Genomic DNA, 19,726 nt, shown 5'->3' with positions numbered 1-19,726 from the left:
TGTCTCCGGCTGCACTGCTTTACCAGAGTGCACTGCTTTATCAGATGAAAAAGCCCTAGTTTGTACTTTGTTCTCTGGTAATCTTTTTGAATGTTTAATAAATTTCTCACTGAGAAAATGAATAAGGTTCTCTTTGTTCTGCGGCAGCGCCATAAAATGCCTCGATGTTGCTGGAAGTGGCGTGCCTCTGTCTTGAATAATCCTTCTAATGGGTAAAGCGTTTCCAGATCTAAAATTTCTTGTACTTGATTTAATAGACGGAGAGACATGTTTATCGAAAACAACACCAATCCTAGTAAATGTTGGTGAATAATTGGAAAAAATAGGTTCAGTAAAAGAGTCTGCAAGGTCTCCAAAAGTTTTACCACTCTTTGGTATACCAACCTTGTGTACACAAGCCATACCATCAATAATCAGTGCTACTGAGCCCTGAAGATTCTTTTTGTTTGCAGTGGCTACTGTAACCTGTGTCAGAAGCAAAAATAGAGCAGCATTATAACCAATGATAGGTGAAAAATCCGATCTGAACAAGACTGGAGGATATTCAAACAACTCATATTTAGGAGAAATTGAGAATCAACACTTGGACATTGGGCTATGTATGTAATTAGTTGCTGATTAACTTGTGTGACAGACTCCAGATGTCTTACTTCGTTGTGACGTTATGTCTTTAAATGTTTTTTGGTTTGATTTGGGTATAGTCTCAAACAGATTAACTTGGGATTCAGGAAGCAGGCGTGTGAAGTATCTTCAGAGATTACATCTTCTGTTAATATTACCCTCAAATCATTGTTGATATCACAAAACAGTTGGAAGTTCACAAGTTGTTCTTTTTTTTTTTACATTGTGGATGAACGCTGTTTGAATGTCAATCTTGAAAGATCTGATTTATCGCTTTGGCCAGATGTCTAAGTTCATTGTAACTGAGTTCCCATCGCTATCTGGCATATTCATTTCAAGTAATATTTATTATGCCATTTACTACCTTGAAATCTTTTTCATATGTTCAATGGCTTGATCAGTTGCTATCTTTACAAACGACAACTTACTTCTTTTGACACCAAAATGAAGATCTGTGAACTCTGCATAAATTTCTGGGGCAAAGTGTGGCAAATCTCGCATGCGTGTAAGGTACACTGGATCCCATTTGGTGAAGGTTGTATGGTTATGAGCAGCAATCAAAGGCAGCATATTTTTGAAAGCTTCTGAGTGCTTGTGAAAGTTTCTCTCACGTTCAGCTCTTATAAAGCTGAGGAATGTATTCACTGCTTTCAAATAGGGCTACCAGAATCTAAACGTTAACTGATTTACATGCTCATCTACGAATTCCTGTATTTTGTTTCAAATGCAGGAATATTACACGCTAACTTCTTCACTGTGCATCTGACTTGTTCATAATCTGCATTGTTTTGAAAGCTGTAGCAATTCTTAATGTATATTCTTCTACATCATATTCGCATCCTCCATCTGAATTGTTCACCCAATCCACAAATTCATTAATCAATATATGCCAAATAGCTTCAAAGGTAAGTTTGTGATCTCTGATTGCATGGTTATACAGTTTACCTTTTATTATATTTGACGATATGACGTCTGAGAAAATTCCACTTTCAATCCAACAGCTTTCCAGTCCTGAACCAGCAAACTGATGGCATAGAGCTGACAAGTACACCAAAATCATGTGAAATCCACCAAGTCTAATTATCACGCCACAGGTTTCCTCTATATCCGAAACTACCAACTCATTTGTTTTACAGTAAAGAACCTGATCAAATGTTATAACAGTGTGCTGCTGGCTCAAATGTTGTGAAATCAACTTACATCTCATTATAGCTGATCTAATTGTGTCACAAACTGAAGTTGGTGCTGGCAGAATTGGACAAAACCCAACGATAGTAAATGGAGTATCATCTTCGCTAAGACATGAAATAAATTATAATATAAATCTTTGATATTGCACCTTCACCTTCATTGGCCTCAAATGTTTTTATATTATATATTTTCTTAGTTTTTAATGGATTGTAGATCTTTCAATCTTTAATTTTCTATTCACACATGTCAATATATCAATTAAAGTATTATATGAATTTTGGATCTGCCATTTTTAATCCAATATGGCGACCAACATATGTACTTTTCGAAGTCTTAGATGCAAGGATTTACAGAGAACAGCTGTTGCTTCTTTTGGCAATGAATTTCCTACGGATTCATTTTCCGTGCAACTTTATCAATTTTGTTCTCCTACTATGACTTTCTCTCAGCACCCTGTAAAACTTTGAACATAATACAGAGAAAAAAGAGTGCCTTAACAGAAAACAGCAACATCAATGGTTATATCTGGAGTAGGGTATATTCTTTCTAGTAAAGTTTCGGGCTTGAGTAATCTTATAAAGCGAAAATGAAGGTATCAAAGACGAAAGATTTGGAAAAAACGCTGATAATCAGGATCTCTCGCAGGTTTCTTTTTTAAGGTGGAAAGCGTGACAAAAAGAGAGAGTAGAATATCAGCACACAACCACAGTTGCAAATACATACATTTTGATGCAAGTGTGCACATATGTATCATATTTAAAAAAAACAGTTAGTTATTTACACATCTTCATTAACTATAGTCAGTAAACTATGATACTATAATATTGAAATGTCCCATGTGCTTGTATTAACAAATACCCAACATGTGCTTCTATTTTTAAACAATAACCACGTCCACCTTACTATGGAGTACTACAGCTGCAGATGGAGGCGACAGCGACACCGGTGATCACGTGACGACCAGCAGCGCCATCGCCTGACCTGAAGAACCTATATAACCGGTTGATTCCATGGACAATCATCAGTTTCGATTGGTCAAATCCCCTTTCTTTGCTTGGAGTGGAGTCTAGCAAGTACCTCTTCCAAACCCAAAGCCCTAGCTTGCAGTGGAGTTAACGGTTCCTTTTCTTTCTAGCTTGCAATGGAGCCCTGTGAGAAATGTTACCTCTCTTTCTGCTTGTAGTAGAGCAGCGAGAGATTCCTAATCACAATCCGGAAAAGCTTTTAGTGGAGCTTTGACGGAAACTCTAACCCATCTCTGGTTGCAATGGAGCAAAGAGTCCTACACTCCCTCACGTGGTTCGCTATTAAGGAATCCTTTCCCAGATCGTCAAGTTGAAGGACACCTATTCTTACCTTATAGCTTATTAGAGAAGTTACATTATTGTAGTATTTCTGTAAAATACTGCTTATAGAGGATTTTATAATAAAAACTGTTGTGGGAAACGATTTCTGACTGCAATTTGCTCTACCTACTCCAGCACAAGCAGAAAGTTACAATATAAATATAAGTACTACAGTATGTAAGTAATCAAATTAGTATGTCTTGATATGCACTTACAACAACTGAATACCTTTCGAAAATTCAGGGCTGGGAGCCATGTCGACAGTATAGCTATACATACAGAACACTCACTCAATAAAATATACAAAAAGATAAAAGAAATATTATTTGATTGCTGCAGAAGATTGTAATAAAAAAAAGGAATGAAGTTCAGAAAAAATACTTTTTTCTGTCCTTGTTTTTAAATATTGAACTTTTAATTATCCGTTTTAAAGGCATACTTGTATTGTCCTGCTAAAATACATTTAATATCAACATTCCTGAACTTCGGATGAAGTTAAGAATATTAAAACATATAGATTTCAAAGTATGTACGGAATTAAGTAGAACAACACTAATGATTAATACAAATACCTTGTTTGTGAATATGAAATTTAAGTCATAATACGTACTAAGAGTGAAGAACTTATGTAATATTTTTTAAACTTAACTTTACTGTGGTTCAAATTTTATAATTATTTTTCTAGTTTCCCTAAAAGTTTGTTTCCATAACTAACGTTGTTTAAGCAAATAGTCATTCACAAAAGTTTTTAAAAAATCATATTCATAAAGAGCATCCATAAAAGTAACATTATATAAAAGATTTTATTTTTAAAAAAAAAAAATAGTTATTACTTTTAGACGTTGAACAATTAAAAGTCCGACATCTGATACGGATGTGTATTTTAATTACTTCGAATATTTTCTTTACAAAATTTTACTAGCTCAAGAAAAAAGCTACTAGCCCACATTCCACAATAGAAATGATTTACTTACCTTCGGCGGTATGATATTAAATATTCGCCCGCACCGATGAACTACTCGCCCCAGGCGAGTGGTTATTTGGATCCCTGTATTAATCCGAAAATTCACATCACAATGTTCTCATTTTGCATTTTATTTTTTCCCCTCGTTCCCCATCCAAAAATGATCTAGAAGCACTCATTTTTATATTTTACATGGTCTTAACTGTTTGAGCACTGGCGCAAATCCCGGGGGTTGAGGGGGACGTGTTTCCCCAATCTTGGAACTGGGGGATTTTTCCCCCGATTTGAAATTTATTTTTTTGGAGAGAAATGGTATTATTTGTGTTCGACTGTCAGTTCGTTTACATCGTCAGATATATAATATACAACAGGTTCACCTCAAAATTCAGATTCATCTACCGTAATATGAGTCTCATCTCTCCCACTCAAATTTGCCCGCCTCCCAATGTTGAAGACAACCCTGCTTCCCTAACCCTCCACAGCATTGTTTTTCAAGTTTATATATATTTTGAACATCGCTTTTTAAAAAAAAAATACGGGAACGGTCTTACCCGTCCCTCCCAATGCTGAATACAGATTTGTGCCGGTGTGTTTGAGGAAAGTTCTGTAGAATATTATGTTGCTATACATGGCCGTTTACTCCCTGGGAAATACGAAAACTTCGTGTTAACGCACCTTTTGTTTTGTGTAATGATTTAAATATATTAGCAAATCATGAGATGGCAGGTTGTACAGATTTGATGAACATTAAAATAAAACTGAGTAGCTAGAACTGCATAGATCTTTAGTGAGCTTAACAGAAATATTAGCTCGCACACAAACAAATGACGAAAAATAATCGTTTTATCTCTGTGTGTATTTCCAGTCAAATATATTGGCATTATGTTGTAATTCGCAAAATAATTATTACAATATCTGTATATAAATACGCCAAAAATGTGTTCTTGTAGTATAACTTGTAATTCGCAAAATAATAATTATAATATCTATATATAAATACACCAAAAAATGTGTTCTTGTATTATAGCTTAACTTTTTCGTTTCTTTTGCTGAAAATTTATCGAATGCTGAATATTTCTTTTGTTATGTATTTGTACGTGGCGAATGCAAAGGAAGAGCGTAGTAGTTTTTTGTGTAGGGACTAGAAACAAACCGCTATTGAAAGTGATGTTCATCACCTTAGGTTTTATATTTGATGTATTTTTTAACTATTTTTACCTTTCTGGTTGCTCTTAGTGATGAAAACACTTTCCAATATAGTGACGGTGGCTTATTTAAGATTCTGTTTCGGGGGGCCTTGCCTGAAAATGTGAAACTTCTGCAAGATATTTCATAAGCTTTACTATAGTAAGTAAGATTGCGGGGGTACTTAAGCACGGAAGCCTCCCCCTAAATATGCCACTGCACAAAATAAAGAAATGATAAATACATTAAGCAATACGATAACGTCCAAATTTAACACCTGGAATACATAACATTTCTGTAGGAAACTAACACTTAATAACATTGCAATTGTTATATTCATTAATTTTTCGATGACGGTGAGGAATTGAAAGATTAGTTCCAACTACACTACTCAATTACGCTTGTATTGGTGGTCACATGACTCAAGATGTCGTCCATACAGGAAAAGGCAAAAGTGTGTGTTATGGTTTTCAGAGTTAATCTTGCGTTTCGATGAGGAAAACATTCCAGACAGCGTATGCGAAACAAGTACCAAAAGATCGTATGAAAATTTCAAAGCTTCGGAACTGTTAGAGTTGACGTGCGGTGGAAAACCAGGAACAAGTTACAATGTAAATCAGTGTAAGAAAGTAGAACGAGCCTCACGAAATCACTTAAACGATAAATCCTTAGAACTGAGCTTGCCGAGGCAACGTTACACAAGATCGTACACACGGTGAAAGTCCAGCCTTACAAGTTGAAGTTAGTACATGATCTGATAAAACTAAGAGTGTGATTCAGGGGCGGATCCAGGATGGACTTCTGGGAGGGTGGTGGGTTGTAATACTGCTACTTAGAGCTACTTTTAAGAGCTCCAAACTCTTGGATGGATTTTATTTATACATAAAATAAGAAAGTTTCCTCTTTTTTGGGGGGGAAATCGCCCCGATCGCCCCCTGGATCCGCCCCTGGTGGGATTTAAAAATATAACTTTGAGAACCAATGCTTTCTCCTTTACAAGCTGATCATCTGTGTTGTGCTCTGCTCTCAGGTGAAGCCACGTTTTATTTTTTGCAGAAAGTAAAACTGTCGAATTTGTGGCTGAAAATTCACATCAGACAGAGATGCGCACGCGTAGTTCCAAGGCAATGTGTGGTGCGTAATTTTAATGATCCATTCATTGAACGTCTTTTCTTCTAGAGACACGGTAAATAGCCTGAACTAGTGTGCCGTAGTGATATTTACTTTTGCGTATTTATTGGTATTATAGAGTAAAATGAATGCAAAAAGGGATTTATATAGAAACAGCGCTGTTTCCTTCTAGATTTTTTTTTCTGGTAATCTATTCACCTTCCTTTTTCCTCCCTGTATTCCACTACAGTATATTTTTGCGATATAGAGTTGGTGTTTTTTTTTAATTTAAATGATCTGGTATTATGGTTAGTCTTTTGTTAATGTCATGCGATTACTATACTTAAATTTGATTGGTTGTTTACACTTCCGATGAAGGAGCTTTGAAATTAAGTGATTGGGCCCGTCACTTGTTCTCTTCGCGAGGTATGTGTTACACCATATTTAATATTGTGTATAGTATATTTTATTTGTGAATTTAAAATCTATTCTGGGTTTTTCCTTGAGTATATAGAAAACATGTAGATAGAAAATTGTTAAGTATTCAAATTGAACCTTCAGTTCAAATATTGGTATTGCATTTTTGTGATAAAAATAATTATATTTCAAATATGGTTTACGTTGAAAATGACTTGTGATAAGGTAGGAGCCATCTTGGAATTTCATTTCATGCAACATGCGCCTGATGAGTTTTTCAGTAATTATAAATTTCATATGGTTTTTCCATGAATCAAATTTATTTAAATCTATTAGTAATTGAAAATATTTTTCAAGACCGAACAAAACTTTTTTCTTTTTTGAACTTCACAAATACGTTGTTCTATTCAACATTACATATACTTTTTTTGTTTTATTAAAAATAAAATTTGTTAATGCTACCTGAATTCTTTTTTTGTGTTGATCAAGTAGAGATATGTGCCTGCAACCTGTGAAGACGTATTATTATTTGTTGAACTTTAGCATACCATTCTCTTTCAGTAACTTACATTTTTACGTGCGTTAAGCGGCGTTGTAAACCACATACCTGGCCCGGGAAACTCTGCTCGGAGGGGCTACTTGTTTGAGTAGAGGGAAGGGAACGTAAAACTTTCTTTCCTGATTTTCAAAGATTTAGTTTTTCTGGGAAGGGACGGTAATGGCAACATTACCCACCTTGGCTGTTACACTACCTGAACCTTGTATAGACATTCCCTGTGACAGAACTTGAGACGTTAGGCATAATCAAATGAGGTTAACCTGCAACAAGTAGGATACCGTCCCATTCTTTTGAGGTTCAGTAGTTTCTTAACGAACGATTTTGAAAGAGATGATTTGGACACAGAAGTCCCACATCTTGCCCTGAACATTCCCAGTCTTATCCTTTTATCATAAACCAGCTAATTTGGACCATCTGAAGAAGATACGTGATATGAGTGTGATTATCCTGAACAAGCACGAACAGCAAGCAATTCTCAGTTTCAGAAAAAAATGACTGCAATAGTGTTTGGACATGGATGATACATAATTGAAGGCTTAGCGATGAACCTCATCAAACAAATAGAAATTTTGGAACTTACTGTAAAGACACGCACAATTTTGAGTTAATAGATTTAATTAATTTTCAAGTTACTGGGTTTTGGATTCCTCTTTTGGCTCTTCATGTAATAATGATATGTCTGGGCACATTATTGCAATTAAATGAACTAATAATAGTATGAAAGACTTGGTGTAGTTATACAGGGTCACAGTGTATTTCTTCTGTGATATAGTGCTGAAAGACAAAATGAAGAGGAGTCCATGAGAAAGCGTAGATATAGAAATTCACAACTTGTAGTGGTTTTATGTATTCATGGGTTAAGTTTTGTGCTAGATGTAAGTAACACGTAACGACCTTTCCAAGAGACTCTACTGTTTAGGATCACAGGGTTGTTTCAATGTTAGCCAAAACAGACCTTTGAAATCAGGTTCAGTCTAGAAGAAGAAACTATTTGTAATTGACAGGAGGCATTCTTCATTTATTAAAATATAGACTTTCAAGTGTGACACCTGCGAGTATTCTTTTCCTCCAAGATTGTAAGAAAGAGAAGGGTAGATGGAAATCAAAGGGTGCAATATACCGAGAGGATATACTTGACCTTCCAATCTAGTTTTTGGTTAGCAGAGTTTATCTTGAGGGTGTAATCTGGGTATCGCTCCTAATGCAGTCTTTTTTTATAATTCTAGTTGCAGAGCACTTTTCTTCCCAATAAATGTCTTATAAAGTATCTAATACATGACGCCTTCTTTCTCTCACTAAACACATCATCTTCTGTACATGTGACCCTGGATAGCGTAGTTGCTAACACTCTGCCCTTCGTAAGAGCGATTTCAGGTTCGATTTCGCTTAGGGACACTCGGTTGAAAAGTGTAACATCTTTTTCAGGCCAGCCGTCCTGAGTGCGTTTTTCTTGGGTCTTCCTCATTCATACAAGACAAATGTCCGGATGGTACATAGCATACATGTCGCAGGCCGCTTACCCTTCCCCGGACAATGTGTTTGCCCAGATACATCATCCCTCATTCGTGACAAGCTTAAGACTGTAGCTGCCGGGAACAGTAAGAAATATGTATAAATGAACAAATAAATTTTCTATATTGCCACTATTTTTGAATACCTTTTAGGTGATGAGTAGTTTTTCTGGTTGGGCTCAGTAATTATTTTTTTAATTTCTTTTATGATAAAGGCACCATTTCTGCTCGGGCAAGAGACTCTTATCCTATCTCCACGCTGCACTGGGTAGGAAATATTAACTAATCTCCACGCTGCACTGGGTAGGAGATATTATCTTATCTCCACGCTGCACTGGGTAGGAGATATTATCTAATCTCCACGCTGCACTGGGTATGAGATATTATCTTATCTCCACGCTGCACTGGGTAGGAGATATTATCCTATCTCCACGCTGCAGTGGGTAGGAGATATCTTATCTCCACGCTGCACTGGGTAGGATATATTATCTTATCTCCACGCTACCTGGCCAGAAGGTTCTTTTCGTCTGCGAGCTTCTCGGGCAGGAGACCCAGACCCATCTCCGCGCCGTACTGGGCAGGAGGTTCCTTTCGTCTCCTCGCTGCTCGGGCAGGAGACTCCAATTCACTTCCGCGCTGCTTCGTGCAGGAGGTTCCATAACCATCAACCTTAAAGGCCTCCGCACTACTTCGGGCCGGAGGTCCAACTTCTTGGATAAAGAACTATTAGCAGAAACTACTTAGTTGCAGCATATTACTTGTATAGAACTTTTTGTAACAAAAAGGTGAGGAAAGAAACAAACGTGTGTACCGTCCCTACCGTTACATTACACTATTTATCCAATTCTGAACCTCGGAATAGAGTTTTTGTGTTACATTGAGGTTGACGGGTCACAGTTCATCAGTTTTTGTTTATTATTGGGTTAACAGACATGGATTATCTGAAGTAATACATTTAAAATTGTACCTATTGGTTCTCCTGAACATGGAGTCAAAATTTGCTTCAAACGACAAAAATTATTTTCTTGCTCTGCTTTCCCCGGTGGTATTTTCCTGGTAAATGGTACACAAAAGTTTCGAGGTGTCTAGAATGTCTTGGCTTCTCTTTTGAATCCAATAGTAGCTACATCAGTCTTAGGCTGAATAGTTGTGCAACCGTCCAGTTTTTAACCTCACAACTTTTTTTAAAGCAATAGTGTAGTGGTAGAACATTTTCTTGTCAGTGCAAGGCAATATTGATAGATCTGTCAAATAATCATATAAAGAGTCTGAAATGAGCCGCGCAGATTACGTTTATACATAGTTGCATGAGCGCTGCAACTACACACAGTAACATTGAATATACGAGAGATAACTTTTAACATGGAAAAACATATTTATACCTGCTATCTTCTTATCAGCAGCTAGATGCAATCCCTTAAGGCTTTTGCCAAGCGTACAGTATGGTACAAATTGAAGCAAAAGCATAGAGGTCATAAAAATCTTAAATACTACGCAATTACCTGGTTGAAAGGCTTGTTGTGTGTGGTCATTGAAAACTTTCTTTGTGCCCAGCTCGATTCAAATAAAACTAAAATTATCACCTGAATTCATTGAAATTTGTGGGTAGTGGATATACACATGCACTTAACAGCAAATAGCAAATTAGACAAGAAATATTACTTTTCAAACTCTATATCTAGTTTGCGCATTAAATGTATGTCTATCAATTGAGCAAAGTTGTGAAGTTGCGAAGTGAGCAAAGTTGTTTCTACAAAATGCAATTACATAAATTAATAACCGTTTTCAAACCCTTTCTTATAGGAAGTAAGCCAGGTAGTATCTACTAAATGCAATTAAATAAACTTATAACCGTTTTCAAACGTTTTCTTGTAGGAAATAAGTAAGGTAATACCTACAAAACGCAATTAAATAAATCAATAACCGTTTCCAAACTTTTCTTATAGGAAGTAAGCAAGGTTGTATCTACAAAATGTAATTAAATAAACCAATAACTGTTTCCAAACCTTTCCTTATAGGAAGTGAGCCAGGTATTATATACAAAGTGCAATTAAATAAACTAATAATCGTTTCTAATTCTTTTTTATAGGAAGTAAGCAAGGTAGTATCTAGAAAATGCAATTAAATAAACAAATAACCGTTTCCAAACGTTTTCTTACAGGTGGATATTATCTACAAAGTGCAATTAAATAAACTGATAACCGCTTTCAAAGCTTTTCTTTTAGGAAGTAAGCCAGGTGGTTTCTACAAAACGTTATTAAATAAACTAATAACCGTTTTCAAACCTTTTCTTAATGCAAGTAACCAAGGCTAAAAAGCAGTTTCCAAACCTTTCCTTATAGGAAGCAAGCTAGGTAGTATCTACAAAATGCAATTAAATAAACTAATAACTGTTTCCAAACTTTTTCTTATGAGATGTAAGCCAGGTTGTAACTAATAACTGATTCACAGACCTTTCGTAACTGTTCTATGAAACGTTATTAAATCAACTAATAACCACTTGCAATCTTTTCCTTATAGGCTAGAAATTTTGGTGCTCAGCTCATGACAGCATAATTTTTGGATTCCCAAATTTATTTTCTATACGAGAGTTCTCGAAAACTATAATTAGTTCATATAATAGCGTTTCCTAGCTACTAACAGGCTTATTTTTATACATTGTTGATATTTTTCATTTTTCAAGATATTCACTAAATTTTTTTTAAAAAAGTTGGGTGAGCTTTAGAGAAGAGCCTTAATCCGCTTTTAACATTTTATTAGATACTTACATCTAGACAGGAATTTATATTGTTTACTATTTTCACATCCACTTCAACAACTTCTCCAACTTTCAAAGCTGTTGGTAACTTGAAATCTACTTGGAGAGGGCGGAAAACTTCGATTGGTAGAGGAGATGAGAATCGAAGTCCTGACTCTGGAGCAAGCGTAAGGGCCCAGAGTGTCCATTTTCCTGCACTTTCTGGCGCTGATAATGACACGCCTTCAGCAGCAATGTCTGAACTGAAAGAAAAAAAGAAGTTAAAATACAGAACGTTCGCATTCTTTATATTTATTTGTTTTACTTGTTTATGTATGAATTAATGTATCAATAATTCCGATTTATAATTTTCTTATATCATCAGAAACTATATTATCGCGTCGTCTTCAAGGATTTTGCTTAATATTAATACCAAAAAGCCTTGATCAACATTTTTACTTCTGTTTCGTAATATAGGGTATCCGAAAAAATTATATGCACTTAAAATAACTCCATTAGTAAATGCTTTGTATAAACATGTTAAAAACGGGCCTTCATCCGGAACGGAACGGAACATTCATACGTTTCTGGATATGATTTTCGTGTTAATGTAGCGAGGATTGTTTAAAAAAATATTATACATAGAAACAATTTGGTTTACAGCTCATACATTATTTATATAGAAGAATCTATTCAAAGTGCACAATAATTTTAACGGACACACAACCTTGTACTAAGTGATATATATATATTCATATTCATATATATTCATAAATTTCGATCTTGCCAAATAGTTCACTTGAAAATGATTTGTCGGATGAACAAATTTCTCCAGCACGGTCAGATAGTTGATGGATAACATAATATCGTGATATATTATTAATAATCTGCGACTTTCGAAAATTTATGTGGGTATACATTAATGGCGGGACGTGCTATATGTTTTCAGGGCAGTCTCGATATTTTTGGGTTGATCTCCTTTTAGTTAAACTCTTTTATGAACTATGTCATAAAGGACTGTGCTCGGTTCTATTCACAATATAGTTCCATCTTCTTTTATTGTGGGGACTGCCTTTGACTAGACCAGAGACAGGCAAAGAATGGGGAAATTTGTTGCTTGGTTTCCTTTGCTCAAACTAATTTGAAACAAAACAATTATGTTTTAGAGGTTAGATAGTTTAACTTCTATCTCAATGTTTTAATTGCTTATTATTTTTTGATAATGGCTAGTGAGAAATATTTATTTTAATTTGTTTCATCAAACTAAAAATTTTGTGGGTGCACCGCACCCACAAGATTATTTGTGTGGCTGCTGCAGCTCCGGAGCACGTACGTACTCGGCGCGCATGTGCCTCAGTAGTCTGTGCCCTGTATTCGAAGAGTATGAGGCGTTACACCCAGTGATGCCAACCTGAAACCATATAAAATTCCATCTTGAAAGGGCGAAATTCCAATTTTACTCTTAAATTTACAACGTGCTAAACTAATTACAAAATTTTCAAAATTTATAAAATATTAAAATTAAAATAAACTATACGTTACTTACTTTCTTTTCGATATTTGAGTGAATCATTCGTAAATTCCGATCTTCTAAATTCTTAATATTATTTTCTTTAATTAAGAGAGAATTGAAATTGTTGAAGGAAACAAGCACATTATGTTATCAGAATTTAGTATTTTCATCACGTTTTTGTGCCATAATATTCTACGGAACATAATGAAACTAGACAAACTTCATTCTCCAATTATTCCGTGTGGAATGCTTTAGAAATTGGTTGTTTCTAGCGTGGTAATTTACTTTTTTCTGTTCATGATTTTCTTTTTAACTCCCCAGAGTACAATTTACGTTTGTTGTTCCTCAGTGTTTGAGATTCACAAGTTCCTCCATATATCAGTTTCACACCAACATGCATTTTCAAATAACCAAATTGGGCAATTATCTCTGATTTCACGTTTTATTCCAGTGTCATTAGCTTTCTTCGTACTCATACAGAATTTTGTTCGCGTTGAGGAAATAACCGTATGATAAATTCCACATGTGCCGCCGATTTTCAAAAAAAAATTCCCTTTATTCCTATTTGAAAAATTGTCAAAATATCCCACAAAATGGAAATTTTCCCGGGTTGGTATCACTGGTTAGATAAAAGCTTTCCAACTTGGGTATCACCCTGCGGTGTTGCATGGTAGCATCAAGGGTATCTTGAGAGAGAATTTTTTGCAACTATAATTCAATGATGGGATTAGATGTACAATATCAGTTCATAGGATTAGATGTACAATATCAGATTATAATGTTGTATGATCACAACAGTAAAACTGTAATGAGAAATATATAAACCTGAGTTTCAAGTGATACAGCCACTAAAGATGTCCTATACCGGAGTGTTTGATATATGAGAAAGCCAAGGGTGGACATCGTAGAAAATTGTGTGTAGGCCTACTATAGGGTGTCGCCATCAAAGAGAAGTTGAAAATAACTACGTTAGACTGAAGATCGTGAGAGAAAACTCACTGTGATTTCAAGTCCTTCCCGCTGATCTAGTACCTAGCGCGCTCACTATTCATTGATTGGTGTATACGCTAGTCTCTAGACAAGTGAAAAGGGCTGCTCGCCTCTGGTGCTCCGTGACTTGGGTTTGATTCCTGGCGGAAGGGCATTGAACCCCTCGTGATGCTTCGGATTTCATCTTAAAGTGTAGGGCCATGTCTCATATAACCTTGATGCTCAACGGGACTCTAAACTTCAACTAACTGTATGTTCATGCGTTCATATCCTTGTCAAATATGATCAAAGTAAAATACGAATTTATGAAGATTCCACCGATTCTTTTAACATTCACATTTCGCTAAGTAATTCAAGATCATTCATGTTCATTAGGGTCTAATCATGTCCTCTTTAGCCTAAATGAACACTAAAGTAAATATTTCATTTCATTTTAATGGTTCTATTTTCCAATTCATATCATTCCACTCATCCAACAATTTAACACTCCGTACGTTACCAGTTCTGACATGTTTCAGTTTCATTCTTTTTAGTTAAATAATTTTAGAGCACATCCTAATATGTTATGGTCCAGTGTGGCCCATACACTAAAAAAAGTTTGGCGCCGCCTCTGTTGCTGCGACTTTTTAATCAATCATTCAAACAGTATGAAAATTTATTTGTGAGTGTATATCTACAGATGTGTTCAAATTATTAGACTCAACATTCAGTTTCTGAATATTTTACTGTTCTTACAATATTACGTGAGAAAATACATTCGAACTTAGTCCATATTACTACTTTCTAACTCTGTCCTAATTTCTAGTGGGTGTGGCATATGCTTTTCAATATCAATAAAACAAATACTACGTAACATTCAAATATATTTACTATAAAGTGTGTATATCCAAATTGGAAACAAAAAATGAAATGGAATACTTGCAAGAAAATTTTCTCTCACACAAAGATTAATATTTCTTATGAGGTCACTTATTCGTTATTAAGTCGTTTATACTTTGTGACATCATATGTACGAGTTTAGCACATTTTGCCTTCAATTCAGCATCATGATATCACAAATTGTTGATCTCCTTGATCAACTGAAGTTTGGTTCTAATGTGCTTCTTCTCTAGCTTTTCTTTCATGAAGCTTCAAAAGTTTTCAATCGGGTTCATATCAGGACTAGTGCCTGACCACGGAAGAACATTAATTTCGTTCTCCTCGAAGAATCTTGTCACAGATTTGGCCCGGTAGCATGGGGCTCCATCATGCATAAAGACGAATTGTACATCATCAAACCAGAGTGCAGTCTGGGAAAGCAGTTGTTCTTGAAGAACTTGTAGGTATTGGTCGTGCTTCATTGTTCTCTCTACTACATACAGTCTTCCAGGCCCGAAGACAGAGATCACACCCCAGACCATGACTGAAGTAGGATGCTTCACGGTTTATTAAAGACATTCCAACTTGAATTCCTCCCAGATCAACGTCGCACATATGTGAACATACATCAGACACAAAAATACATAATTCATCATTGACACACACTACTCTCCAGTCGTCAACAGTCCAATATTCTAGACTTCGTGCCCACTCAATGCGTTTCTATGCCATGATAGGAGTAGACTCTAATTTTTATTTTATTTTTTGACCGTGTGCTTTTATTCCCTCGGCACAAAGAATCCTTCCAACACTTTCAGCCCAAACGTCTGCGCCATACTCAGTCATTTTTTATGGTTAAGTCTATCGGCAGTTGCACTTCTGTTTCCCAGAGCCAATCGTTCTGGTATTCTGATACTTCTTAGCGATAGCTTTGGTTTTCGCCTACATTTCCCAACTTTATTTTGGCTCTTGTTCATTTCAGCAGAGATTCTGCTCACAGATTTTTGTTCTATCCCAACTCTACTAGCAATGTATTGCCGTGTATATCTTATTTCCACGAGAAGTATTTTGTTAATTTCCATTTTACGCTGAGAAAGGTCTCTTGCTTTTCCCATTATGCTGCTATTACAGGAATACACAGAATAAAAGATTAATACACGAAACACGTCACGATCATTTTAAACTGGCCCCTTCGAACTGTTGAATGTTTTGAATGTCGTTAACATCTTACGACAGCAAACACAACACTTCAGAATGTAACTTATTGATTGGAACCACAATAGCTATCTACAACTGAAACACCACTTTCATAATTCCCTCCCCCTCACTAATACCATCTGCTGTTCAACGGTGATATCATCACTTCAATATACAGTAAAAAAAAATGAAGGATCCTATATTTGTGGTTTAACTATTCAACTAAATGTTCTAGAACTCTGAAATTAGGACTCCTACATCAATTTTGCACTTTTCGAGCTTGAGTCTAATAATTTGAACACGTCTGTACATATTAACAATAAATTTCATAAAAATAAAGTTTCTAAATTTGACGAATCGTTTTGTTTTGATTATTACAAGTAAGGTTAAAGATCACCCCTGTTTTGGGGTTGAAATTGGTTAAAGCTAAGAGAGTAAGTACACAAGCAACTTAACCATGATACTTCACTTTCTTCTGTGTACACGATTACATTAGTTTCGAAAATGTTTCTATGTAGCGAAGATAACATTTAATGATCATTGCTATGTGGCGAAGTTAACGTTTAATGATAATTTCTGTGTGGCTAAGATCGTTTACTGATAATCTTATGTGACGAAGATAACGTCTAATGATTGTTTCATGTGGCGAAGATAAGTTTAGTGATAATTTCTATGTGGCGAAGAAAACGTTAAATATTGTTTAATCCCAGCAGTGTATAGTTTCTAGGTGGTGAAAATAACGTTTAATGATTGTTTCTTTGTGGCGAAGATATGTTCAATTATAATTTTTATGTGGCGTACATAACGTTAAATATTGTTTAATCTCAGCAGTCTAAAGTTTCTAGGTGGCGAAGATAACGTTTAATGATTCTTTCTATTTGACGAAGACAACGTTAAATTACAGTTTTGGAGTGAAAAGGACATTTATGTGTGTGGTAAAAGTAATGTTAAATTATCGTTTTTATGTGATGAAAATATTGTTTAATGAATATTTGTAGGTGATAATGTTTTATGATAGTTTCTATATATATGTGGCGATGGTGTCATTAAATGATAACATGTTGATAACTTGTATAAAAAGTAGTTATTAGGGAATAAATTATTGTTTAATTAGAAAAAGGAGCTAGAATATTCTGAAGTGGCACTCCTGGCAAGAAACCCTCCTCACCTCAACCCCATTCAATCAACTGATTTGATTTCCCAGTTTTTGAAGAACAGAAACTGCATGGACGTGGGCGAAATAGAGGGGTCGTATGGAATGATTACTTGTCATTATTTCTCCCCTTTTCACATCTCTCGAACCCAAACCCTTGCATCGCACCCTCATTGGGTTTCGTCATTTAGCGTTTTTCATGCTACACTGAACCAGTTGCCACACACTCCCCCGTTTTAGCAACAGCTAAAAATTTAGTATTTTTGCAGACTGTGTTGCAGAAAGAAAAAAAAAGTATTTCAGATCATTTCACACATGAGCTGACTAAACACACGCACTCCTCCACATCATACAAACACGCACTCACATACACACAACTCCATTTCTCCATTAAGCAAAATTCTCTTTTCATTCTTTTTGTCACGTTCTTTTTTCTCAACTCAGTGTTGCAAATTCGTTGAACTAAAAGGTCCTTGTTAGAAGCTACACATTTTTGTGTTTTAGGTGAAATGTTCACACTTCATCGCAATTTTCAAAGTAAAAGAGTACAATTTACAAAGATATACACCTACTATAGTTTAATTGTAATTTTAAGGAATGCACATACGCAAAAATATCATGGTGCATACAAGAAAGAATTGAATCTATGATTTCCAAAGATCATACCAGAAGATATATGAGCAGAAACGTCCGTGTCTGTAAGCAAAGTGGACATATTGTCCCTTCTTACTAGTTTTGTAAATGATCCATTCATTGACTGAATAGTTATAAAACAGTAAAATAGTTTATTTTACCCAAACTGTTAACTGACCTCAATAAGCATTCATTGAGAAGTGTCATGGTCTAACTCCATAGATTATCGGGCCGCAGTGGCTCAGTGGTAGAGCGTTCACCTCTGGTACATGGTGTAATATGCACGCACTGTTCTGCACACTATGTAGCTCCTGTCTTTCGAAATAAGTAGTATCGCGCAACGGAAAACTTCTATTTGACAGGGATCGTAAGAACACGCATCTGTAGATTATTTCATTCCGGATTCTTTGATATCGAGTGTGACACGTCAGATTGGGACTTAAAGACGACATACTGGAGCCATCATCCAGAGCGCAGCATGATACGTTATTAACAAATTATTAACAATAATCTTAATAGAAAAATTACCAGAATTTAGAATATGATTGATATTATATTATTAACAAACTAATAGTAATACAAGTAGCCGATACAAAAGGAAAAGAAAATGAAAATAATCAAAGACTTCTGATAGTTTTTCTTGGTTATCAACGTCTTCGATAGATATCTTCTATGACGAATCTCAATTTTGTATAAAATTTCATAACATGATACATAACATTAGCAGCAGTAGTTGAAGTAGGATGGTAGATATTATTAGTAAGAGAAGCGCGATGATAAGTTTATCATTGCTGATCCAAGTGGGCTGTTAAAGTCGATAGCGAACAGAAATACGATGGTAGAACAATAATACACATCGTTGGTAAATCAGTTCCTATTCTCCCTAAGTTGATAAACATGATTTTCACGAAACACAAAATACAGTATAATATCTACTACTTATACATGATGCGATATGCCTCTGCGGTCATATCCAAGTAATTAATTCGTATTTCATATTTACTATGTACTATTTAACTTCACCTGTAATACATTTTTAAAATTCGAAGAAGACATATTTGTGTTCTATTTAGATAGCCTTAAGGAAAACTGCAGAATAACTATGAAATTCCTCGATAGATATATATATTCGCTTCGATACCCATGAATCACCGCAGCACATCCAATATTGCTTGACCTGATATACATTGCAAAAATCCAGGTAAAAGAAAGATGTATACCTATTTAATGATAATCAGAAAACTTACCATCATTTCAAAATACATACTGCAATAATTATCGAAATACGGAAATTTTGTCAACTATTAGTGCATATTTAGTACTGATAATTTTGACAAAATTATCCACATGAAGATTATATCATTTCTGAAGGCTTCGGTGGTGTTGAGGGAATAGGACCCTCAAGCCTAAAAGATTTAAGCTATCATTTTTTGTCATATCTTTCTATTACAAAAATAATCAATTCTTATTCAAGCAATGTTATCTAGTTCACTTCACACTGAAGATAGAATTTATTCAATAATTTGTTTCGTTGCGATTCTTTCTCTGCACAAATTTTATAAATTTCGTTGAAGTTTTATAATTCCAAACTACAATACGTATTTAATTCAAGGCTTGTGTATAGCCCGCTCCCCCCAGTTCTTTGTCACCGGAACTGGAAGAGTCACTACTACTACTACTGCTACTGCTACTGCTATTACTACTATTACTACTACTACTACTACTACTACTACTACTACTA

The 19,726-nt window shown here is 35.3% G+C and overlaps 1 protein-coding gene across 1 annotated transcript in view; it reads right to left on the bottom strand.

The window, feature by feature from the left end:
- LOC145678735 (C3 and PZP-like alpha-2-macroglobulin domain-containing protein 8) overlaps window positions 1-19,726 on the bottom strand; it is a 1,617,316-nt gene that overhangs the window by 328,571 nt on the left and 1,269,019 nt on the right. Inside the window, exon 13 of the mRNA XM_081749186.1 lies at window positions 11,673-11,904. Within this exon, the coding sequence (XP_081605312.1) occupies window positions 11,673-11,904 (232 nt within the window). The remainder of the gene's footprint in view (window positions 1-11,672; window positions 11,905-19,726) is intronic.

The sequence above is a fragment of the Thermobia domestica genome, chromosome 2 (genome assembly GCF_964235325.1).
Source record: "Thermobia domestica chromosome 2, izTheDome1.hap1.1, whole genome shotgun sequence".
In the NCBI taxonomy this organism is placed as follows: Eukaryota; Metazoa; Arthropoda; class Insecta; order Zygentoma; family Lepismatidae; genus Thermobia; species Thermobia domestica.
Note: the sequence above shows the minus strand (reverse complement) of the source record. Positions and strands in the feature narration are given on the sequence as shown.